This window comes from Equus asinus, chromosome 22, assembly GCF_041296235.1.
Source record: "Equus asinus isolate D_3611 breed Donkey chromosome 22, EquAss-T2T_v2, whole genome shotgun sequence".
In the NCBI taxonomy this organism is placed as follows: domain Eukaryota; kingdom Metazoa; phylum Chordata; class Mammalia; order Perissodactyla; family Equidae; genus Equus; species Equus asinus.
The window spans coordinates 48,130,733-48,156,237 of NC_091811.1; the positions used below are offsets into that span (position 1 = coordinate 48,130,733).

The following is a 25,505-nucleotide window of genomic DNA, read 5'->3' on the forward strand; positions in this document are numbered from 1 at the left end:
TCTGATTTCTTTACCTAGCAATTTTGAAGCGCGTCATGGTTTATGAACAGATCTATTATGTTGTTAGGTCTCTATCTCTTCAACAGAGATAAAAATAGCTGGTCACCAACCTAAATATAAAACTATAAAACAGACCATTTAAAACTATTCTAGTTCTTCCAAGTATGGAGAAGAAAAAAATAACACACAAGAAAATACATGTTATTTTATAATAATGATCTTTAGCAAATCAGAAGCTTAATTTAATTAGGCTTGCCTTTAAAAACAAACTTTCAAGAGTTATTAGATTTACATTAACTCATTCAATAATATATCCTGAGCATTATATTGGTTATATGCCATATGGGATTACAAGACTAAGTAGGGGTCCCTGCCCTCAAGGAGCTCACACTCTAGGAAAGGATTGGGGCATCTTTTATTTTAGACAGCTGTGTTTAATTTTTAACAATGTTTAGACCAGCAATTCTCAGTATTTTCCATGGAATACCAATCCTATAAGAAGGGCAGGTACATTTGGAAAATAGGATATACCCAGAGGACAACACAGGAGAATACTGAAGGCCTTGAGAGTCTTATAGAAAAGAACTCTAACTTTGCTTAACTTGGCATTTCACAAAATTATGTAACTGCATCTTTTTCACCTAAGTCCTATAAACAGATCATGTCACACTTTGCGAAATGCTGATTTGGGCACACAGTTTTAAAAAAATGTATTCCTATGTATTTCCTAAGGCACTGAAAACACAAACTTTTAACACTTTTCACATTTTCAGAAAATACATGAAAGAGCAAGTTTGCAAATTCTTGGGAATTATAAAAATAATCTGAGGGATGGGGTTAAGGGGTAGAGAGAGAATAACAAATAGAATAGCTTTCCCAAACCACAGAAAACTATCTCAAACTATAAACTATGTTTCATGAAGACTAAAAATATCCATAAAAATTTAAAAACAGGTGATTTAAATATATAATCCTTTTAATAAAATCTACTTTATGTGAACATACTGTTTAGACTGTTTCAAACAAACATATCTTAATCTGTGATCAATTTTACACATATTCTTAATTACATGTAGAGACAAGACATTGTATGTTCCATATTCCATTTGTTGACATTCATTATCTTTCCACCCTTTTCAGAATTTTTGGTTTGTACCTGCTCTTCTCTCTTGATGCTAGCTAATGGAATTCCAGTATTTAGGCACTTCTAATAGCTGGCTAAAAAAAAAAAATTTATCAAGATTACAAGGGAAAAATGTACCCTCCTCCCCATAGTTGCAGAAAAGCAGATAGGATTCTATTCTATATCATAAAACTGCTTTTGCAAATATTATTTTCTAAAAAGTTGTCTTGTTAGACACCTGGGTTTCAGTGTTGCTATATCCTGTGACAATAACGTAACTTTTAAAGTCTGTAATTCTGACTGGTTGTCTCCTTAATAATTTGTGACCTTGCTAATGATATTTAACATTCTGATTTCTAAAAGTTTCTCTGCAAATTTGTTAAGCTGAGGAAAAAAATCATTGGTGCATCCCTTTTCTTGTAAATATATGGTCACATACACAACACATCTTTGATTATGTATCATTTCTTATTTAAACAGAAATTTTTCACTATCTCATCTTGTTTAAATTAATTATAGGTGCTATGACCAAAACAAATACTTGCATATAATATTGAAGAGGGAACTGGTAGCTCAGGGAAAAAAATAAACTGGTCTCTGGATATGCAGTCTGTTTTCAACACAAGGAGGCAAAACATTTCACACTCTCCAGATACTTCCTAGGTGGCAGAAAGTGCTGTCCTCACCTGAGGTTACACTTTTCCTTTTCAAAAGTCTTAACTGACTGATTCTCCTCAAGCTTTTGGGTAGTTCTCGTAGACGACAGTAAAAGAATAAAGGGTGCCTCACTTCTGGAGGAGATCAAACATCCAGTCGTCCTTACAGTCTCTTCAGCTGTGGTTGTTACAAAATGTTGTTATTCTTACCAAACTAAGGCAGTGGTGATTTTTTGTTCACAGGCATCGTTTGCTCTTATCTTAATCAACCAACTGGTTTCCTCTTGCCAACTCATTTAGATATTACTCTTTTTCAAGATCAGGCTGCAAACTAAATTTAAAAATAGAATAAATAAATCATTAAATAAAATCATCCCCCTAGGGAGCTGTCTGCAAATATTCAGGTTAATATTATATATGTGTTGTTCATAAAAATATGTTTTAGTGACTATGTGTACCTTTGCAGGATAGGCAGAAACATATGCAAGAACTGACAAGACTATTGGCAAAGTCTTTATTACTAAAACCTAGCAAGAGCATTTTGTCTATTGACAATCATCAGGGAATACACTTTTTCAGATAGATTGTAAAAGGAGTTTACAAAGTCCTACAGAGTTTTCAAAGCCTTTGGTGTCTCTACTTCTAGAAACAATAGGGACAGTGCAACATTTAGATGGGATTCTAAAGAAACTAAACCAATGTGGCCAGGCACACTGCCCATTGTTTTAAAAAAAATCTTCAGCAACCACGTTGGATTTTTTTAACTTATAAAATATTAATGGTCTATGAGACTTCCAGGTATCTACCCCCACACCTTCCCCATCTAGGTTCATTAGTGGAAGATATAGCCTGAAGCTCACCTAACTGGGCCTTTTCAAGTCTTCCTAACTACTTGTCAGGTGCAAAGTTCTTCTGTCTTGGATCTATGCTTTATGTTTAATAAGATGATTATCTCACCTATCAACCAATTTCTTATTATTAATTTTTGGTTTCTTATAGACACACGTCTAGAAGAAAGCTTCTTGGACACTTCCCACTTTGGAATCATCAGACTAGTGGTGGCAGCTTACAAATAGCTCCTGGTAGTGGTGGGTCTATCTAGACAGCTGGTGGATCTTCTGTCCTAACCCTGACCTTCTAGTCAGGAAAATTCAACCTCATGTTTCAGACATGTCCAAAAAAACATTCCAGACTGGTTCCAAGAGAATCTACCATGAAACAACTAAACTTTCCAGAAGACAGTGCCTAACTTGCCTGTCAACAGGAAGGTCTTGCCTGACTTCATTTGATGGTGTCTTAACTAGATTATAATTTCTCTCTCTTAAATAAAGCCCAGCTTTTGATTTCATGCTTTGAGGTTTGGCCTTGGCCACTTCTGAACTGGGTCCAAAGACTACAGAACATTTAAGGCAGATCTACTGCTCTGAAAATCTGTCTGCAAAGAACCTACTTCAATCACTTTTCTTCTTGCAAAATAAATCCTTACTAGAGACCTGTCAGTCAACACAAGAGAAAGCAGGACTGCTAATCTCCCTTTCATCAAAGACGACTGGCAAATGACCACCACTAGAATGACAAGTGCCTGACATTGAGCAGGCACTATGAGGGTTGCTACTTGCTACACTATCCTTCCAGAACTTTCTGGTTTGGTTATTAGGTCTCAATTATAAGGTGAGGAGCACCTACTACCAAGACTGAGTAAAACTAACTTTCCTAAAGATAATGGCCTTGTACCTAGTTATTGCTCTTACATTCTTTGCTATGGCAACTCAAAAGATACAATAACAATGCATTCCTTAAATGCTGACTTTGTTCTCAATTACCACAAACAGTACAGGAGAAACTCCTATGATACTACTGTCTTTTACCTGAATAGTCTGTGCAGTGTTTGGACAGCTGGAGGTAAAAATTTCCTTTAATGTTCAGAGTATGGCACTTTATCGTTTATCACAATAAAATTTGTGGGAAAATAAGAAGGTACCTGCCTTACGTTTCACAATTGGTGTCCTTGAATTCTTGTACTGTGTTGATGGGAAGTGAGCTGCTTATCCTAGGACGTACAAAAAATGCTACCTGGCATTTTGATTTTGGGTGAAATCTCCAGCTGTAATTTGTGACTTTAAGACAGAGAGTATGATAGTTTTCTAAGACACCAGTTCATTTGTTGAGCTCACGCACACTCATGGTCAAACACATGTGGCCTTGCTTTGTATCTTCCACTACTTCCCAGGGGAAACAGTCACATCTGGAAGCACAACAGTTTAGGGAAATAACATGCCCAAGTGAGGTTATACACAATCTCAGAAAGACAAAAAACTATTAAAATAAGGTAACAATCAGGCTAAACTTCTCTAATTCTGCTCACTGAGAGGACAGTCATTGAGGTAAGGTCCTAGAGAATCACATGGCTCAGAGTTCACCTTAGCCAACAAAGAAGGGGTGTGCTCTCACTGGCAAGAAACGATGCCCTAGGTTCCTGGCAATTCAAGCTACACCTGAAAGAATTTGCCAGGCTGCAGCACACTGAGAACTAGGACCTATTTATGTGGGCTGGTTGCCTTTTATAGCGCATTTAAGAGTTATAAAATTGTACAAGGTATTGAAGTGAGGCAAAAATTGTTAATCCATTTGTAGCAGTAATATTTATAAATTTGTTCCATAAGTTGTAACCTGAAAAGACTCATTTCAAATGTTCTCACCTGGTTACTAAACAAGTAGTGCACATTGGCAAAGAAAGTCTAGGAAGAAGCGATAAGGGAGTTCCTGCAGATTCTAATTTAAGATAAAGTATCGCCTAAGAAATCCCAGACCTCATATCTGAGCTCAGTTTTCCCAATAATTCCCTAAAGAAAGGCCTTTTAGCTTATTCTACCATAATTCTATTTTCATTTTGCTTATTTTCTATCACTTTCACTGATCAATGACTTCTGTTTAAACTTTTATATACTACTCTTTAAATAATTAATGATTTGAATAAATTTATGGTTTTATGCATATTTGCTTAGCAACTAACTATGATTCTGGAAATTGGATTTTATTAGCAAGACAGAACGAATGTTTAGTAGAAAAAGCACTGATTTGTGAGCCAGGAGGCTTGCTGTAAAATGTTTACTTTTTAAGAATGAGCTCAATGTATAATATAAATCAAGAGCATCTGCCTAATTATTGGAGTCTGAGTAAAGCACATGTTTTCTCTCAAATATGCCCTTTCCCTTTGGTTCAGTAGGGAGCAGGCCAAAATCTTAATGCTAACATATATGTAAAACATGATTTAGTGCTAACCTTCCCCTCCCTCAAAGACAATGCATGGAATTTGAAATAACAGTAACAATACATATAAGAATCTACATAGAAAAAAAGGGCACAGAAATAATTAATATACTACTAATATCCATTGAGCAATTTGGAACATGCACAGTTTAGGACAGAAGTAGTTTAGCACAGTAGTAGTTTAGCAGTTTTTTAAAAGGTTATGATGAACTGCAGTCTGACGTAGTGCCCTTACAGTTCCTATTATCATACATTAGGCCTGCAGATAAGCTACAAGAACTTGCTGTGGAATAAAGTAGCCCTGTTGACAGATTTCTACAAAAGCAAGGTCAGCGTCAACTCCTAGGTACATTCCTCAGAAACTTCAGCCAAGAGCAGCAGAGCAAGGAAGCACAAAGGAGAAGAGAAAGATGGCAATGGGATCCAGCCACACCATTTAAAATCTTCTGATCAATCTCACGCATGAACACAAAGCACATACTACTATGCACTCAATGGTAATAAATTCATACATGTCCCTAGGCACTCCCAATTAGTTAGCTGAAGAATTATATTTGGGGCCTATTTTGAATTAATTTAATCCCTTATCTAGACATTTTCAATAGAGGACAAATCGAAAAATGGTTAAATACATTTAATTAAACTTTCTTTAAAAATCGAATGTAGTTTTTCTTTAGACACAGAAATAGATTTTTGCTTGTTTGCTTTAATTCTTACAATTTGATGAACTAAAATAGTATTCTTTAACTAAAGTTTCAAAATGGCTTTCCCTTGAGGCCAACAACATAGAAAATAAAAAGCACCACCTGAGGTGATCCTCTAAACTCACTGCTTTGCAAATAGAGCTTTAACTTTTTGGGTATCGCAGGGCCCTTTAAGATCCCTGTGCCTGCTGAGGCCTTTTCCCTAGAAAAATGCAATAAACACATCTTGTTTCACAGGCTTCAGGGACTCCTTGAACACCATAAATAGACCACAAGTTGACTCTCTTATCTGGCTGGGAATGTACTAACACTATTATTTCAAAAGTCTCTTTAGAAACCGACATTGAGAACAAGGATAGGGGAGGAGGGCGAGTATCTGCAGTGGGCACACATCCCACCTAGGGTGCTGTAGTCGCGGTATTACTATTATTTTTGGTGGCCCTAACTTTCACATAGCAGAAAAACAACTGAGGTTAGCAAAAGGCAATGCAAAGGATGGATTTAGTTCAGTGGGAAGAGAGCAAATTCCTGCATACCCTAAAGAGAGGGAAGCTTCTTCCTGTTTCCAGAGGAACAAGAGGACCATCCTTTAACCCCTGATTAGCTCTGAGGAAACCTGTCTTTAAATGCAGTTAAAATTAACAGACATTAGAATAGGACCTAAGCTCATATTTATTTAGGTTATCAATAATCACCAATGGCTGTTATGAATATTAGTATTGTTAACAAGAGGTAAATTTGGTTAAATATGTAGCACAATACTCTCACAATTTTCATCTTTGTTTAAAATACCTGGAAGAGTTGTACTTAACTGCAAAACATTGTCAGTTATTTTGTACCCCTGCAGAACTGTTTATAAGTATTTCTCGTGTATACTGTCACATAAAGATTGTTCTAGAATACTTTTAATTCAGTTCTACATGCTACAAATTATGTGAAAGAACCATGGCACTTTAAAAAAATTGTTGCCACTGAACCATTGGTTAGAATTTCCCTTAACGTGTAGCAATAAGCTTCAACAATTTACATTGGCCCTGGTTGACTTTTCATTTTGATGCTATATACGAACAGCTTGTGGTATGCTTTCAGAGAAAAACAAAAGCTATATAAATGAAATTATTATTAAATCTATACTACTCTGATTCATGTAGTTATAAAGTAAAAACTATATATACTTTTATGAAACTTAATTATTACATAGTTTTGCATTTTGGCTTAATTCCTACTTTATTGTTTTGCCAACAAGACTGCCAACTCCTTAAGCTTTACAGCTAGTCAAGAATTAAATCTGCATTAAATAGAGAATTAATGTGTCTTTGGGGTTTAATTTTTAAATTAATAGCAAAGTGCGATGTCAGAAGAGTCAATGTACCAAAAAATTGAACAGAAAATCAAAATTCATTGAAACAATTCCTGTTTGTTCAGTAGTATACTTTTTACATTCACTGAACATCCCCTTGCCTTTCTCATAATTAAAAAGTTAATTATTGGAATCATATTTTTTGTGGATCTGAGTTTTCAAAGAATGTGATTTAAATGATGTTATTAATATTTTTACAGCACTCTGAGCAACACTAATCCTAACATTGATCCTAACATTAATGTAATGCTGTTTTGTACATAATTATATTTAATTGTCTATTCTAAACAGAATTTTGAATTTAATTCTATGCTAAAGATCCTGCTAAAGTACTAAAAATTAAGAACCTTATGGTTTGAATATTTCACTATAATCTTTTAAAGCCAGCAGTTAAATAAATAAATATTTCCTTGGTTTAGTATTTATGCTCTCCTAGCTTTCAGAAGTTATTAAATACTACAAACAAAGTTTTAAACTACTATAAACTGTGATGATACTATAATGAGCACAGTTAGTCTGGGGCCTACTTTTCTCTTCCGTGATTGAAACAGATGAAATAAATAAGAATGCACAAATGTAGCATATTAAAACCATAACAATTTTAAAAATTCAAGATTAATTGACCTAAACAACTAATGAGGCCAACTCCCTGTCAAAAGTACATTTGGGAATGCTTTTCCAAAGATATTATAATCGGCTCAAACTTAGTTTTTAATTATTAAGTCTTATTAAAAAGTCTTATTTTGTTGACAATTATCACTTTTTAAAAAATAAATTGCACTGGATTTATGTACAAAGCACAACCTCTACTATCTATTTGAACAGAAAGAAACAAACAAAATGCCTAAAAGCTTATCAGACTCTTTAGGGACAAATCAGTCAGAAATCTATTAACTGTAGATTCAGAACATCTCTATTACAATTACCCTAATCTGTAGTAGAATAAACTTTCTTATTTTTTAAAAGCTTAGTTACCAGTATTCCTTAAGAGTCACTATCTGAAGGAAAGGCCTTATCTATGATTTCAAATTGTAATCTCCTGCAAACAAGACAAGTTAGCCAATAGTAAAAAGCAGGGGAGCAGACACAGAGAGCAGCAAGTGGTGAACGCTTCCTCACATCTTACCAACAGCTCCTTTCTTAAGATCATCTTTAAAGAAATATAAATCTCAGTTCAGTAGCCTTGTGCAACCAATCTTTTAAACCTTAGAATAACCTAAAATCCAAAAACTTCTCCAATGAATTAACATACCAATTCCTCAATTAAGTTATTTCAGCTGTTGTAATCATACACCTGACACGCTTGATTTGAAATGTGGTCTTTTTTTAAGTTTACTTGAATGAAGGAATTTTAAACATCACAATTTTTTGATTAAATAATATTAAAACTGATAAGGATCCGAGATTGATGTAAAATAACAGAAACCTCTAATTATGGTGTGCAGGATTTGCAATTACTATTAACAACAACGCTTTGCATTTTTCACATCAAAAAAACCATTTCTCATCAGAACAGTAAACTACACAGAGTTTCAACAATTTTCACTGTTATTGGTAATTATTTATAGGAATAGTTCCCATGAATGCTTGATAACTATGAACTACATTTTCTTTAGATCGCATCAAATTAGAGAATATCTACTGTAAAATATCTCTAATATTTCTTTTTCAGGCTCCACCTGCTCTATGCTGCCCACTATAGGAAATGCAATATGGTACAAAGAAATGTAATACTATGCACTAGGGTTACCAACAGTGCAATCCCATAAAAAAATATTCTCTACGTACTTGGGTGCTAAAATAGGGTATTCTTGCAAGAGATACAGACTGATTAGTGGTAACCAAATTTATTAAATATAAAGAACATCAGTAGGAACAGACAAGACCAGAAACTCTATCTTGGTAATCCACACGCCAGGAGTAGCAACCGGGTGCGGCAGGGGACCGGGCGTGGAACTTAGTGATTCAGGCGCAGCCTGCAGAAAGATGCAATTCTGCACTAGAGAGGAAATATGAAGGTCAAAATCAACAGAAAACGAAACACCTCAAAAAAAGAAAATCATGCAAATACAAATGATTGCTGCAACTGGAAAAAACATTTGAAATAAATTATTCGTAGACTGCATATTTAAATTTTTCAGATGAATCTTCCTGAAACCTTTACATTCCTCTTACAAGCAAATACCGTTAATAGCTTACTTTTGCCTTACATTCTTCTAGTCTTGGGGAAGTTGAACCAAGTAGTAATCTGATAAACATCAAGCTTTATGGTTTTTTTTCTTTGACTAGAAGATATTCAAAGTGTTGTGAATTTAGATTCTATCCATCAGATATACTTTAGGACTCCATTTTGAAGATGACAGTTTCTTCTGCAGAAAAGGAATTTTTTTTTCCAGCGTCAATTCTCCAGTTACATATCACATCTTAAATTTTTTAAAAAAGCATTAAAACGTTAGTATCACACTCCGGGTTTTTAGCCCTGATATTTGTCCTGAAAAGCCAAACACACTACTGTAACATATCCATGTGTGTATAATACACACAAACACACATTAATGGCAAGCAGTCAGTGTTTAAAAGTAGTAATCTTCCCTTGAAAAACAAAAATATAAAATGTCACCCTTCCATTCTGCCCTTCGAATTAGAATTAAGGCAAGCAGGTTTGCCCACTGCAGGGTGGGATACGAGAAAAGACGTCCTAACGTCTAACCTGAGACATTGTTTACAATCCCGGGTCCCGACTCGGACGATTGAAATGTCAGTGTACGTGCCTTCCTTCCCACTCCTGCCCCATCAACACCATCCAGGGCCCGGGTCCGGGCCGCGACCACCCGGCGCGCCGGGGCTGCCGGAATCCGCTAGTACCGCCCGCTCGGGCCAACCCGGCTCCCGGCCGACCGACCGCGAGTCCCCGCAGCTGGGTCTCCGGGGCTCCCAAGGCCTCCGGCGTAGACAAGGGGCACCGACCGGGCCGGGCCGTGCACTCTGGCATTTACAAACTACCCAAAAGTCTCACTGCACAAGTGGCGCGGCGGGAGGTGCCGCTGCCGTCCGCATCGCTCGGTCCCCGTCCCCTCGCAGCGGGCCGAGCGGCCCAGGCGACCCTCCGCGAAATCGCGGGCAGCTGCCGGGAGAGTGGGACAGCCACCAAGACGCCGCGGCAAGTCCTTGGAGCAGTCAGCCGCAGCTTTCCCATCGCCCTTTAGTTACAGTTACCCCGGCGGCTTCTGGCGCTTCCTTCGACAAAAAGGAAAAAAAAGAAGTCCAAAAAGCGTGGAGGTGCTGGAAGTCTCTGACAGTTTCTGTCGAATGAGATCCCCTCGGCTCCATCCCTCAAGGAAGATTTCCAAACTCGGATGCATCCTCAGCGGAGGTATTCCATGTTGACAGATCTCTCGCCTCCCACAAAATGGGGCCGAGGAGGCGGCCGCTGTCTCCTCTATGGGCGCCGCCATTTTGTGAGGCGGCGGCGGCGGCGGCGGCGGCGGCAGGAACCCGGAGTGTGTGTAATGGTTGAATAGAATGACCCCCTCTAGGGAATCCCCGGCGCTGACAGTTACGTAAGGGGCTGTGCGTAAGTGCCGCGTTTAGGGAATCCGCACAGCCCGGGCCACGCAGCTCTGCGGCCCACATCTCCACCACCCCTAAGAGGACCGGTGGGGGAAGGGACAGATGACCGGGTCTCCCTCCTACCCCGCCCCTCCTCGCCGCGGGCCCTGGCCCAGCCGCCCCCCTCCCCCGGCCGGGTCTCCGCCCCTCACTGGCTTCCGAGACACTCACTGGCCCTTGGGTGTCAGGAACTTCCTAGCCACAGCCTTATGCCGACCCCGTTTAAGAGACAAACTTTACTTGGGAAATAAATCCGTTTCCTAGAGGGAGCACCGGAAGCATGCTGGAGTATATTACATAATTTTTCTCACCACCGAATAAACGTTCCTATTGGAACCACTACCTGACATCATAAGCCATCCAGAACTTTACTAGCCTGTGACCTTGGGTTAGTCAGTGACTTTGTCCGCCGTGGCCATCACCAAAATGGGGATAATGATAAGCCTCACATATTGTGAAGCTTAATTAATGTTTGCAGCAGAGGGCCGACTCCAACACCCCTTGTGAATGCAAACTTAGGTGGTAGTATTTGTTGAGATGTTGTCTTCCATTTAAGCAGCTTTTTTTTAACCTTCAAAATTATTTTAAACGAGGATGGCATTTAAGACATTTGAAAGAAAGCAAGGGAAAACATCAGGTTCTATTCAACCTTTATTTTAAGCGCATCTACCTTTAAAATACCTTAAAAACATAAATGTTAATTGTCAAAGTTTAAAAGATTGCTTCCCAACCAGTTTAATTACCGTTTGCGTAACTCAGCATAGAATAATCTAGCTTCATTTGTGAAACCAATCCAAGGCGAGATGAATTAAGAGCATTACTCTATTTCTACAGAACTAGGACAGACAGTTCACATCGTATTTAATTTATAGTTTGCTAAAGTTAGTTTGTGGATAATTCAGGGAAAATGTGCTAACCAGGCCCCAAAATACTAGCACAAGGCTCAGAAAAGCCGTTTCCTTTCGACTTTAAAAAAATAAAAAAGGTAACAAATTGACTTTATCCCGACGTGTGAAGGATGCGTAGCGTGAGGAGCTGCCCCTCTGAGCTTCCTTTCCCTCGCGAGCGCCACACCGGTTCTGTCGGGCGGGCGGGGACGCCGAGGCGGCCCTTCCAACAGCCGGGCCGGGGACGCGAACATCGCCTCCACCCCTAACCCTGGAACAACCGGTAGTGGCCGTTTCCCCGCGCCGCCCCCCTTTCCGCCGGCTTTGTGTGCGTGTGAAATGTGCGGCACATTGCAGATGAACCCTAAGCCCGGCGAGCCGAGTCTATTGTTCCCCGCGAGGAGCTGCCGGGGCGGTGTGGAGCCAGGCGCAGTGCCGCGGCCGGCCCTCGGGGGTCGCTGTGCGGCGCTGGCTGCCCGGCCGTGGCGGCGGCGCTGGCGGCGGCAGAGAGGGAGGCTGGCGGGGAGGGAAGCGGGCGGGCGGCGCGCAGCGGCTCGGCTGCCGCCGGTGCCTTCTGCCCGGGGCCGCCCGGGCCGCCGCGCCGAGGCCGCGCGTGAATGTGTGCGAGGGCCCCGCGGAGCTGCGGCCGCGATACACGCTGTCACCGCGCCTTCCACAAACCACCACACAGACCTCCCCCTCCCCACCCCCAGCCCCGCCTGCCCCAGCCCCGCCGCCGTCGCCGCCGCGGCCGCCGAGAGCCCCGGCCTCCGGCCGCCCCGGGCCCTCGCCGTCGGCTCGCCTTGCCCCTCGCCCGCCCGCCCGCGCGCCCCCGGCATCAGCACCATGTTGAATCGCGTCCCCGGGCCGAGGCGCCTGGGCCGGCGGCGCTGAGAGGCGGGCGAGAGCCGGGCCGCGGGGAGGGAGGGAAGGAAGGGGTGGGGGCCGCGCTCGCCCCGCGGCTTCGCGCGGATCCGGCAGTCGCCTGCCCCTCTAGTTTCGCTCCGATTTCTTTAAACTTTTTTAGAAATTCCCCTCCCTCCTTCCCTCCTCTCCCCCTGGCCTCCTGCTCCCTCCTTCCCCTCCTCCTCCTCCTCCTCCCCCTCCCTCCCTCCCTCCCTGCGCCGCCGCCGCCGCCGCCGCCGCCGCCGCCGCCGCCACCGCCGGCCCATGACTGAGCCCCGCCGCCGCCGGCCGAGGAATGGGCTCCGGGCTCTGGTAGGAAGCGCAGGGAGCGGGGGGCGCTTTTAAAACACCGATCCGGGGTTTTCGGAAACCTCCTTTGAACAAATAATGGCAAACTCGACGGGGAAGGCGCCTCCGGACGAGCGGAGAAAGGGACTCGCTTTCCTGGACGAGCTGCGGCAGTTCCACCACAGCAGAGGGTGAGAGCAGAACCGGGGGGGCAGCGCCGGGGCGAGCCGGGGCGAACGGGCTCTCCCGCCCGGGCCGGCCGCGGGGTCCCGGCTGACAAGTGCGGGGCTTTCTCTCGCCCGCAGGTCGCCTTTTAAAAAAATCCCTGCGGTGGGTGGGAAGGAGCTGGATCTTCACGGTCTCTACACCAGAGTCACTACTTTAGGCGGATTCGCGAAGGTGAGTGGAAGTTTTAATTTGTATTTCCCTCTCGCTGGCCTCCTCCGAAAAGTCTCCTTTGACCCCGGGGTGGGCGCTCGGGGCCGGGGGGGTGGCCTGCGGGGGCCACAGGCGTGCTTTTCGCTCCCAGCCGGTGGCACGGAGGCGGACGGCGGCGGGCTGTTTTTGGCCTGGTGGCTCGCGTGCGCGCGGCGGGCGCGGGGCTCGGCGGGCGGGCGGGCGGCCCGGCGCCGGCTCGCGCCCTGCCCGGTGCCCGGCCGGCCCGGCGGGGTCTGAGCGGCGCAGCGGGGAGTGCGGGCGTGCGGGGCGCCCGGCCGAGCCCCGCGCCCGCCCCGCGCCTGCCCGCCCGCCCGCCCGCTCGCTCGCTCGTCAGCTCTGCCGCCGCTGCCGCTCTAGCACAGGCGGAGACACAGAGACACACAGACTCTGAGAGCAGTTTTCGTGCAACTCAAAATTAGCGCGGGCAGGTTTCACATCGATAATCGGCTGCGAAATGATCCCGGCAGCCGGGGGCACAGCCTCGGCCCCGTCGCCCTCGGTTTCTCCGGCTAACAAAAGAAACCAGGACCTGTCTCCAAATAGCCATCTTAGGCTTCAAGGCTAGGCAGAAGCTGTAGGCCTCAAAGAAGGGCCTATGGAGATGGATAGATCTGGGAGAGGGAGCGGAATCGGCCCCGGCCCGGGCCCCCCCAGAACCTGCGGACGTCGCTGTCCGGAACAGTATTGATCCTTTTGAACTTTTTTTTTTCGTGGAAACGGACCGCGTTGAGATTTAAAAGGGGGCGACAGAGGGACTTGCGATTGGTTATTGTCCGGGCTTCAAAAACAAAACAAACCCACCAGCACCCCCCCTCCCGCCCCCCAAACAAAACAAGTGCTGTTAAATACAGGGCTCTCGGGTGGAAAACAGAGTGATTCCAGTAGCCCTAGCTTAGTAACTCTTACGGATCGATCCCAAACCCCCACTGATGCCCGAGGTCCCTTCGGATCTTTGCAGAATGGGTATTTATTTCACAGTTAGGGTAGAGTTGTCTTGGATTGTGCACTTTCAGACAGATGTGGCTGTGTTTTTAACAGGTTTCTGAGAAGAATCAGTGGGGAGAAATTGTTGAAGAGTTCAACTTTCCCAGAAGTTGTTCTAACGCTGCCTTTGCTTTAAAACAGTATTACTTGCGGTGAGTAGTAGTGGCTCTTCCACAGTATTTGGAAATAAGGGGCTTATGGGGAGATTTGTTTTAAGCAAACGCCCCCCTCCCCCAGGACAAACCTTGCACACCAAACAGTTTCTAAACTTCTGTTAATTTCAGTCTGAGGAACATTAAATATCCGTGAAGGGAGGTTGTAGGGAGGTGAAAGTTTTCCTCGCCTATTTTAAGATTGTTTACATTTTTTATACAGAATCATTACAGGTGACACCCCCCCATCTTGGTAAACATTCTTTTGTGACATTGTTATTGATCGCTTGATATGCACAGAGGGGCAGAAAGGTGATGCTTAGTAAAAGAGTTAAGATAGTTAATGAAACTTTGTATCCCTTGGGGAAATTTTTTCTTTGTTTTGGAAACTCCTTTGCCTTTTTAAATTCTGACCTCAAGATTTTTAAAAAATGAAACCTCTTGTGTGGAACCGTGTCACTGAGTAGTTTTTAAGTAGAATATTTTTACATAGCATAACATGTTGGTGTCTTAGGTGACCAGGATTGTTTTTAGAATAATTTTTTTTTTGGTATTTTTGAGTGACTTGGTTCAAAAGGATTATATATTTAGGGAACTTAGAGATACTCTGAAACGGAATACTATGATTTGGATTTTCTTTCATTCTCCCCCCTTTCTGACTGTTTATTTGACAACGTAAATTTCATATTCAGTTGGTATGTGAAAGAGTTTAGATAATATATTTTGTGATTCAGCTTTTTTTCTCCCAGTTTTTCTCCTAGGAATATTTTCATATTGCAACTTATTATGAGGTCATCTTTTATTTTTAATGTTTACTTACCCATAGAGGATCCTTAGTTGGTGGTGGTTATTTAAAACTAAAATAGTGGTCTTCGTATTTATTGCTTTTTAATAATGATATTATAGGATGGTCTTTTAGATAATGTGGCTTCTGCATAATTTGAGTTTGGCATTTATCATTGCTCCAAATGCAATATCCAAATGTGGCTATTCTGTGTTGTGTTCAGTATTCTGAAATAGGAAATGCAGTAATTGCACAGGTGTACTTTCTATTGGCTATCTTAGATTGACTTTAGGCTTGAAGCTGAAGAGTTCGCAGAACTTTGAGGGTAGTTACTGAGTTACACAGAAGTCTAGGAAATATTAAATATGGTTAGTTGTTATCTATATCGTGTGTATGTATGATGGCATGTGTGTCAGAGTACGTTTTTAAATAAAGGACTGAAATTAAAATCAAAGTAAAACCAAATCAACCTCCAAAACTGTTGATTTAGTAAAGTGGTGAGAAGTAGAGACTTATATTTATGGTGATATTCACTGCTTATTTTCATGTATAATATTGAGAGGAATACTGTTAATACTTCTCCTGGTTTTCTGGTGATGAGTTTGAATCATTTGGATTTTAGAGTGTTTAAGGTACACATTTTAAACGTATACCTGATATTTATTGGGTTGTTTGATTGATTGAAATTTAATATCCGAAAGGTACGGTAGGATATATGTAGTTCATGAGATGTGTGTTTCTGAAGAATTTACATTTGTAGTAAAGGGTTTTAGCATAGTCAATTAAATGGCTAGACTTCCAGTTTTTTACAAGTTATGTAAATATTGTTTTTCTAGTTGTGATTTCTATCTTGGGATGATATCATCCATTGATTATACTTAGAGGTAATATTTTTAACTATATGGTTTCAAGGTTGTTTGCAACTCTTTACATTGTTCTCAGATCAATTTGAGCTTTATGCTCTTATTAGAAGCTGCTTTTTGAACTATGTCCTTAGCTAAACTTGTTTTTCCTCCATATGTCACTCTCCAGGTTTGTTTTTGTAGGGTTGTAGCTAGGCTACTAGGAAAAAAGTTGAAGCATTTGTTTTGGAAAATAAAACCATGTGAAGATTTGCATGGCTTGTAAAGAAATACAAAAGAAATATGCTGGTCAAAAATTGGGTACTACCAACCTTGAAAGATTTTTCCCATGGTGGTGTAATATTGCACAGTTAGAGGACATGCGTTATGCCGGCTTTTACACCTTCCTCTGAAAAATCTTAACTGGCAGACAGGATGCCAAGCTTTCACAGTAATTCTGTTACTTAACCATAAGAGTGCCTCTTCATAGTAAGAAATAGTAATCAGGTGACTTGGTGAGTTCCCTCTTTGCTATATCACATTGAATATCATAATTTCTGATGAGCAGATAATGCAGTATGTTCGATAAATCACAGGTGGAATAATTTTTTTAAACATGAACTGCTTTTTCATTTGACCTGTTATCAGACTGTCATTACATGTGTTAGTTCTCATTTACTCTACAAGTTTAATATTTGCTGACATTCCTCTAATTTTATTATTAATTGGATGGATGGCTGCTAGCCTGGTATTTTATGATATATCTGCATGATATTACGGACATTTAAATAAAGAAGAGCAAACTAGTATGCTGGCCATGTATATATTCTAACATTTTTATGTTTGTTTTGACACAAACGTACACTAGTCATTAAATATAGAGACTTGAGTTTAGTGGTCTGCCAAAAGTTAGCTTGATTGTGTCAAACATATATTTGTATAGTTGTATATTGTCCACAAAAATTTCTCAGAGTCTAAAATTGAAGATGCAGTTGATTATTTGTTTTAATATTGGCATTTAAATTTTTTAAATGTAACTGTCCACAGATAATTAGAAGTACTCTGTTTAAAGATTGGATATTAATCATCTGTGAGGTCTGTATATTTTGTTTTCACTTAATTCCTTTTTAGGCATGTACATCTCAATATATTGCACAAATGTTTACTATTACAAGATCCCTCTAAGTATAAAGGATAAGGTGCAATTTCCCACATCTTGTAGATGGAGAGATTAAAGTGCAGAAAAAAATCCAAATGGCTTTAGGGGCATTCACTAATTGGACAAAAATGTTGTATTCCTGACATGTGTTCAGTAATATTTAATCACTCTATTATGAATTCAGTTTGTTAGTCACAAATGATTTTAAGAAATTAAAATATAATTGGAAATTACATATGGTTAAATTTATGTTCCAGTGTATCTGTACCCAATGTGTTCCATATTCACTCAGTGGATTTTTTTGTTGTTGTTGTTCTATTTTGGTGCTGAGATTGGAGGACAATTTACTGCTATTATTCCTGTTAAGAAGTTGAAGTCTTGGTATGAAGGTTTAGGGGTAAATATTTCAAATACTTAGTTGAAGAATTTTGTTTTAGCTTACTGTCAGTAGTACAGCTATAGCTGAGGTTAACTTAATGTTTCCATTATAAAACTTGATTTTTTGGAAAGGTGGTAAAATATCTTAGACATTAAAAAATTTATTGTATGAAACTATGTATTACTGGTTTTCTTACAATATTAAATGATGTTTTAACATGTTCTTACCTTTAGAATAGTCAGAAACTTACTTGTGGAGTTGGACCCACCATTGTGAATTTTCAGTTGCCTTGTGAATTTATTGTTTTTTTTTTTCTTGATGGTTAAAGCCCTCCCATAAATTATACCAATAGAGTTTACACGTATCAGTTAAATAGAATGAATACACTCAGGTGTTCTGTAGTGAGGGTCACTATGTAGATCACCTCTTTTAAGAGAAAGCCTTTTATGAATCACTTGAAGTTAAGTGAAAGATTGCTTCAGAATTGTAATAAATGAGTAAAGCAATACACTGAGTTTGTGAATTGCTAAACAGAATTGATAAACAGATTGTTCTTATTCAGGGAAGGAAAATAAAAGTAAAATGGAGAGTGGAAGAACAACTGTATCTTAAATAAATTATTCATATGGGCATTTTAAACTTAATTTTATAAACTGTACCCTTTCATTTTGAACAAATCTGATTTTGATATCTTCTGATATTCTGTTACATTTTAAAGGGCATGCAGATTTGTTGAAAAGAGGAGTAGAAAGTGGAGAAAGTTGAAAGACTGATTAGAATTCAGCTAGGTTAGTGTTGTGTCTTAGAAACCATGTTTTAAACAGCTTAAATTTGCCCCAAAGTAGAAAATCTCTTTCCAAGATAGATAGTTCACTGAAGATACAAACTTTACTGAGGATAAAAACTAAGAACTTAGCTATAACTCCCAAAAATGTTTATATGCTTTCTTGCATTTACATTTTCTGCCTTAGCTGTTAACTAAAAATGTCTATTTTTAAATGACAGTACTCTTTTATAATCCTACCTCTACTCTGTTGTGGATTCAGCATTTTCATAGTTGGTCGTGTGTGAAATCTATAACTTTGATAGAAAAGTTATATCATGAATCTTTTATGTTCCCAAACTGAAACCATACTGGAAGTTGGAAAAGAAAGGAAAAACAGACATTTTAATTCTTTGGAATTTAGGTGGATTAGTCAATGAGCAAGTACGTAGTTTTAGGTAAAGTCTTTAGAGTTTTTATTATTGTATGGTGAAGGCTGCGTATAGGGCATTTTCCAGAGTGGTATAGACCCTACTGAAGTTTACACGATTTGTCTGAATTGGGAATTAGAGGCTATATCGGGCTGTGTGGGGGGATTTTCTCTGTTTCTCTGATCTGCTACCACCATCATCACCACACTCTGGTATTCAGGAAGAATTACAGTAGAAATTCCCAATTTGTGCTATATGAAACACTTGTTTTCCTGAAATGTCAATATGTTTCCTGGAAAAGGGGCCAAATGAATTTGCGTAATAAAGCTAAACTTAGGTTACTTTATTGCAGGACTTCTTAGAGACTTTATTTTGTTAATGTGCATTGTAGATGTCTAGACAATTGGGAGAAACACTACCTCCTTTCCCCCATACTAAACTGTGTTTCCCAAACACCACCACACATCCAAGGGGTGGTGAAACCTCATGTTTGAGGAACAGCTGCTAAGTTCTGTGGAGCACAGTTTGGGAAACTCTAAGTTAGAAGAAATGAGGGTTAAGGAAGAAAAATTTTAAATATGGAAAATATGAGAATGAGAGTTAATTTTGTGTATTTGTATAGAGGTATATAAATACAGACTTAAATAATTTTTATGGAGCTGTTATTTGCATATCTATCAATGGTTGTGGAAAATTATATTGGTAATACTTAATAAATAGTTGTTCGAATAGGGGGATGTTAAAATTATCTTGTGTTCATTGCCAGGAAAAGAAAGGTAAAGAAATACTGCAGTCCAAATGGGAGGAAAAAAGTTGAACCTGTAAGATAAGTAGTGGCTTTAGTTGGCCCAGAACGTAGAAAGCTGTCCTTATAGAAGCATAACAGTATTTTTTCACTGTTTAAACTATGTGATGAAAGACAAAAACCCAAAAATATATGACTGTGATAAGGATTTTTAGGTCTTAGGCAATAGTTCATATATTGGCATGATATTCTTTATGAGAAAAGAATTTACGATTAATTTTGTTTGATTGGTTAGCCTTCTTTTAACTTAATATTCTTATTAGAACCAGCAGCTCCCAAAAGGCAAGTAACTAATGTTTATTTCCCCTGTTGTCTATCATTCTAATTAGAGGCTTCTTTTTTTTAACAGGGTTTTATATTTAAAAATTTTTTAAATTTGTCTAAACAAGCCTCTCTAAAGAATTGTAGCAGAATCATTGATCACATTGTTTTGTAGAATAGTAGTTACTTTTGTTGAAATATATGACAGTCCCGCTAAAAATTTGTATTTGCTTCAGTTCTGTGACTTTAAAAACTAGGAAGTTGTATCATGAAAGCTGTTTAGAAGTAGATATTGGTTTAAGGACCAAACTTACTGGAGTTCAAAATGGAGCTGTTAGGATTAAAGATTATCTTCAAATACTTTATGGCTTAAAGTTGTAAGCATAGTTTTTATGAAAAGCAAAAAGTATCGGCTTTTAAATTTGAAATAATATGGTTAGTTCAGTTATCCATGGTAAATCCAAGGAAATAGGCAGGTTGATTTTGATTATTCAGAAGTGCACAAAGTGCATATATACTGATTGATGTTGGTGTTGGTTACCTATAGTAAAATTTATTAATTCATTCACTTAGGAAATAAGACTTTTGGGGGACCTAGAATAAAGAGATGGTGTAGAGCAAATTGTCACTCTAAGTAGCATTCAGTTTGTGAATTTTATTAAGCTTTCCGAGAACTGTGTTATTAAAATAGAGTCTAGGGCCAGCCCTGGTGGCCTAGTGGTTAAGTTCAGCACGCTCTGCTTCGGTGACCTGGGTTTGGTTCCCAGGCACAGACCTACACCACTTGTCTTTCGGTGGCAGTTGCTCACATACAAATAGAGGAAGATTGCCAGCAGATGTTAGCTCAAGGTGGATCTTCCTTAGCAAAAAAAAATTTAAAAAAGAAGAGTCTAACATTTTTCTCTTTCAAAACACAGAAATTTCACTTCTGCTTGGATACTTTTTGCATATTCATTATGTTGTGAATTGGAAGTTAATTCATTTTTAGAAGATATATATGCTGTTGACTAAGTACATTGCAATAACCTATTGCTGAAACTGAAATCTCTTGGTGATATCTAGGAATAGCAATCACATTCTGAATTGTTGCCCCAAAATGACAGAACTATAGTTCCATCAATATTAAGTCAGTGTTTGCAAGGTCCAACCCCATCTTACTGCTAGAGAATTTTGTGATGGGGTTGAATCTGTTGTTTTGGCTGTTTTCTCTCATTAGTCTCTTAACAGTTCCCTTTTTCTTTTCCTATCATGCCATTGATTTGTTGAAGTAATGGCATCATTCGTCCTTTAGAATGTCCCAAATTCTGGATTTGGTTGATCACTTCCTTCTGGTGTCAATTAACCTGTTCCTCCATCCTTTGTATTTATTTCCTGAAAACTGATAGTTAGATCTAAAGGTTGGTAAGATTCTAGTTAAGTATTTTAGGCGTACTTAATAGGTAGTGTTGTCCTTTTCATCAGATCATGAGGCATATAATATTTAGTTGCCTTGTTTTAGTGCTGCTAAGATTAAGCAGTGGTTTTAGTTATTAATAGTCTGAAACTGTATTTTTAAAAAGTGTTCCCCAGGTGATTCTTAAGTATGCTGAAGTTTGAGAACAGCTGATCTAAGTATTGTAATAAAACCAATTTAGTTGCTGAGATAACTGGTTTAACTTGGCGTCAACAAGTTGGCAAGGGCTACATCCAGAACAAAACCTCTAGGTGACATCTGGTCTGGGGGCACCTGCTCAAGCTGCACCTGTCATCTCTAAGCAGAGCCCGGACACACCCATACCTTGTCTCTGGGCTCTAGAGAACATAACAAGGGCTCCACTTTAGTTAAGGGGAGAAAAAGGGTAAATGAACTACCAATTTGAACTTAAGATCCTAACTGTATTTGTAAAATTTGGGTTTTAAAAAATTAATTTAAGTTTTCTTTAATATCTAGGTGTCTTCTTTTTTTAAAAAAAATATATATAAGACTTTATAATATTCTTCCCAAATGGGATACATTTGTTTTAATAAATTTGCTGAATGCTTTTTCTCTTTGTGAAGATTTTGTTGGTTTAGCCCAGTGCTGCTTAGGGAAGTTCACTTATATTGTCTAAATTACTTTAAAAATAACAGTACTAGCAATAGCTTGTTTTGTTTAATGCACTTTATCTTCATTTTTCGAACTATTTTCATATGTGAGATTTATTAATATTTCAAATTTCAGAAGTAATTGCTGTTATTTAATCTTAGAAAAAATAACACTTAGAAAAAAATTTCTTTGCACCACTCAAACTCTTCTGGAACATATGGACTACTTCTTTAAAAAAAAAAAAAGATTGTAGGTTATATCCAACTCTGAATATTAAGTGTCAGCCATATTGTCAGTTAGGAAAGTATATTGTCTATATATTTTTAGACCATACTTTTCCCCCTTCACCTTTCCATTCCCTTTGCTGGTGACAGACCTGCTTTACATTTTAGAAAGCATTGTCTTCTACATAATCCTCCATTATCCACTGTTGTTAAATATCTTCAGCTATATTCCATGTTCTAGGTGTGTTTACCTTTTGTTTCTATCAATGATGTTTTTCATTACCATATAATAGGGCCAAGCTAAAATGTTGCTTTTTATAAAGCTGGATTTGAATAAAGTTGTATAAGATTCTATTATTTGAATATATATCTTATTGTGAAATATGGCAAGTATCTATAATTCTTGTCTTTCTTTCCAAATTCTTACTATTGTACTTGGTAAATTTGTACTTATAGTGTTCAGTGGTCAGTTGCTCTGTGCACAAAGATGATGTTTATTACATAATTATGACATACACACCTTTCATGGTGAAGTGTTTTCAGATGAAATTTTATTTTGTCCCTCTCCTAGCCCATTGTTTAATTGTAAATAAATAAAATGTTAATGTAAACATACGTGAGGTCAGTAGGAGCATTCTTCTGTTAAAATTGGACAAAGAAGAGACCATAGGTTGGGGCCCCATGCAGAAAATACCTAATCTGTAGCACTTTGGCCATGGGGCTGAATTTAAATTTGTCAGTAATAATGCCCAGGTTGATCCCACTTTCCATAATGGTTCATAAATTAAGTGACTTTTCAGTGTACTTGAACTCAGATTGGACCACTTAGTACTTCATCAACAGTAGTTAGTACCTTAGCAGGCTGTACCTCCAAGTGTGCTCGCAAGTAATAGGTCAGGAGTGCTTAATTGGCTGGTATAATCTTTTGACTTTACACCATTAAAAAGTCAAAATTCTGAATTTCTGAGTACTTTTTCCAGGTAGCCCTACATTGCAATGTATTAATTCAGTCTAGTAGTAAAAAAATCGGTTTGTGAGAGAAACTGTCTCTTTCCTTACTATGCTTTCTATTTAAAAATTGTTAATTTTTTTGCTATCTATACATGAACTCTTATTTACACTTCATGTATGTCAACCAATTGTTATTTTGCCATTTTTGCTTTATATTTTTCTCTTTGTGTGTGATGGTGTGCATATATACACATACATTCTCGTTATTATTACTGTTGTTTAATCATTTGATATCAATACAGAGATAATGCCTTTTACTCCTACATATGTTTATTACCTAAGAAGAAAAACATTCTCTTACCTAACTATAGTACAATTATCAAATTCAGAAAACATGGATACCATTGTGTTATCTGTATTATATATAGATCTTATTCAGATTTTACCAGTTGTCCCAAAGATGTCTTTTATAGCAATCATACCCACCGCTCCCCAGTCCATGATCTTGTATTACATTTAGTTATCATATCTCCAATTTGTCAGCCTCTCATGATACTATTTTTTAACAGTACATGTCAACTGTACTATGAAATTTGGATTCATCTGATGTTTTTTCAGTGTCAGATTTAAGTTAGGCATTTTTGGCAGGAGGTGTGTGATGTCACTTTGTCCCATTATTGTTGATGATAACTTTGGTTAAGGTGGTGTCCTCATGGTTTCTCCACTGTAGAGTTTCCATTTCTTTTTTGTAATTAATCAGTAACCTGTGAGGAGCATACTTTGAGATTGTGTAAATATCTTGCTTATCATCAAACTTTTACCCAATAGTTTTAATATCCATTGATGAGTCTTGCCTGAATCAGTTATTATGATGGATGTACAATGCTTATTTTCTTTTTTGTTTTAAACTGAACTCCTTAGAATGGCACTGTTTGTTTTTTTTTTTTTTTGGTGAGGAAGGTTGGCCCTGAGCTAAACCTCTGTTCCCAATCTCCCTCTTTTTTTTCTCTCTTTGGTTTTTTTTTTTTTTTTCTTTTTTTCTCCCAAAAGCCCTACTACATAGTTGTATATCCTAGTTATAGGTCATTCTAGTTCTTCTATGTGGGATGCTGCCACAGCATGGCTTGATGAGTGGTATGTAGGTCTGTGGCTGGGCCCTGAACTGGTGAACCCCAGGCTGCCGAAGCAGAGTGCATGAACTTAACCACTCGGCCATAGGGCTGGCTCCCCAATGCTTATTTTCTAACTCATTCTTTCTACATTTATTAGTTGGCAATCTATGAAAAGGAAAGTATTTTCATTCTTATTTATTAGATTTTTATTTTATACAATGGATTAAAATCTATTATTGTCATGCATTTTGCTGCTTAAATTTGGCCAGAAGGAGTCTTCTCAAACTGGCTCCTCTGTCTTTTTAACGTGTTTCCATTATTTTTGAGTTCTTCCTTGCTTTCTAGCAAAATAAGATCTTCCAGGGTCAACTTGTGTTTTGCTTACCCAGCTCTAGCATCAGCTGTTTCTCCGAGGGGTCCTGGTTCCTTTCCATGTGGAATAGTATATAGAAACCAAGATCTGGGTGGTAGATGTGCTCATAATTATTGGATTATCTTTTCTTCCAGGCCCTTTCAGAGGATGGAGCTAGGAAGTTTATTTTAAATATAAATATATATATATATATTGAAAATTGTAAGGCTATACTGATATCTCTAATTACAATCCACACGTTTCTTCTTGCCTTCTTCCATTCGTATATCTCCCTTCACCCTCATTGAGAACCCTAGTTCCTAGCACCAGTATATTACTCATCTTGTAAGTTCTATAATGCGTAGAGAATAGTTTCAGAATTGTTATACCCATACCAGTACAAACAACAAATCTGCCAAATAGAGTCACAGATTTGTTTGCAGTTCTTTTGTGTTCAGACCAAAGCTATCTTGGTAAAGTATTGTGTTAAAAAATTCACAGTGATTGGATTCTTTTTTTTTCCTGGGTATTGTTATTCACTTAAAATACAGTAAAATTCATATTTTTTCCATTGTATTCAGTTTCACGTTTTTCCTCAACCTTGTTCCTTTCCTTTTTTTTTTTTAAAGATTGTCCCTGAGCTAACATCTGTTGCCAGTCTTTTTTTTTCCTTCTTCTCCCCAAAACCCTGCAGTACTTAGTTGTATATTCCAGTTGCAGGGCCCTCTAGCTCTGCTATGTGGGATGCCACCTCAGCATGGCCCGATGAGCAGTGCCAGGTCTGTGCCCAGGAGCTGAACCAGGGAAACTCTGGGCTGCAGAAGTGGAATGTGCAAACCCAACCACTTGGCCGGGTCTGGCCCCTGTTCCTTTAATTTTATTTATGAATATGTAAAAACAGTAAGATTCTAAAATCAAATCCCTCTTTCTTCTATGCCGTTCCTACCCATGTTCTGTTGGTAACCAGTTTGCTTAGTTTCTGGTTATCCTTCCTGCGTTT

At 39.0% G+C, this 25,505-nt stretch overlaps 2 protein-coding genes across 4 annotated transcripts in view; one reads left to right on the forward strand and one right to left on the reverse strand.

Annotated features, from left to right (window-relative positions):
* Positions 1-201: 201 nt before the first annotated feature.
* LOC106843440 (spidroin-2-like) lies at positions 202-12,457 on the reverse strand. Of its 3 annotated transcripts, none has more exons than XM_070495115.1 (2): positions 9,313-12,457; positions 202-2,110 (listed from the first exon to the last, which is right to left on the reverse strand). In XM_070495115.1, the coding sequence occupies exon 1, from the start codon at positions 12,455-12,457 to the stop codon at positions 11,666-11,668; it is 792 nt and encodes a 263-aa protein (XP_070351216.1). In that variant the 3' UTR covers positions 202-2,110; positions 9,313-11,665. The 3 variants fall into 3 exon arrangements, with proteins under 3 accessions (XP_070351216.1, XP_070351217.1, XP_070351215.1); XM_070495116.1 differs by lacking the exon at positions 202-2,110 and adding an exon at positions 8,945-9,112 and having other exon boundaries at positions 9,824-12,457; XM_070495114.1 differs by lacking the exon at positions 202-2,110 and adding an exon at positions 8,945-9,112.
* A 292-nt stretch (positions 12,458-12,749) lies between these two features.
* The window catches only part of ARID2 (AT-rich interaction domain 2), a 160,277-nt gene continuing 147,521 nt past the window's right edge, over positions 12,750-25,505 (forward strand). The window contains exons 1-3 of the mRNA XM_044756351.2: positions 12,750-12,994; positions 13,109-13,202; positions 14,280-14,377. Of these exons, the coding sequence (XP_044612286.1) occupies positions 12,903-12,994; positions 13,109-13,202; positions 14,280-14,377 (284 nt within the window). The 5' untranslated portion in view covers positions 12,750-12,902. The remainder of the gene's footprint in view (positions 12,995-13,108; positions 13,203-14,279; positions 14,378-25,505) is intronic.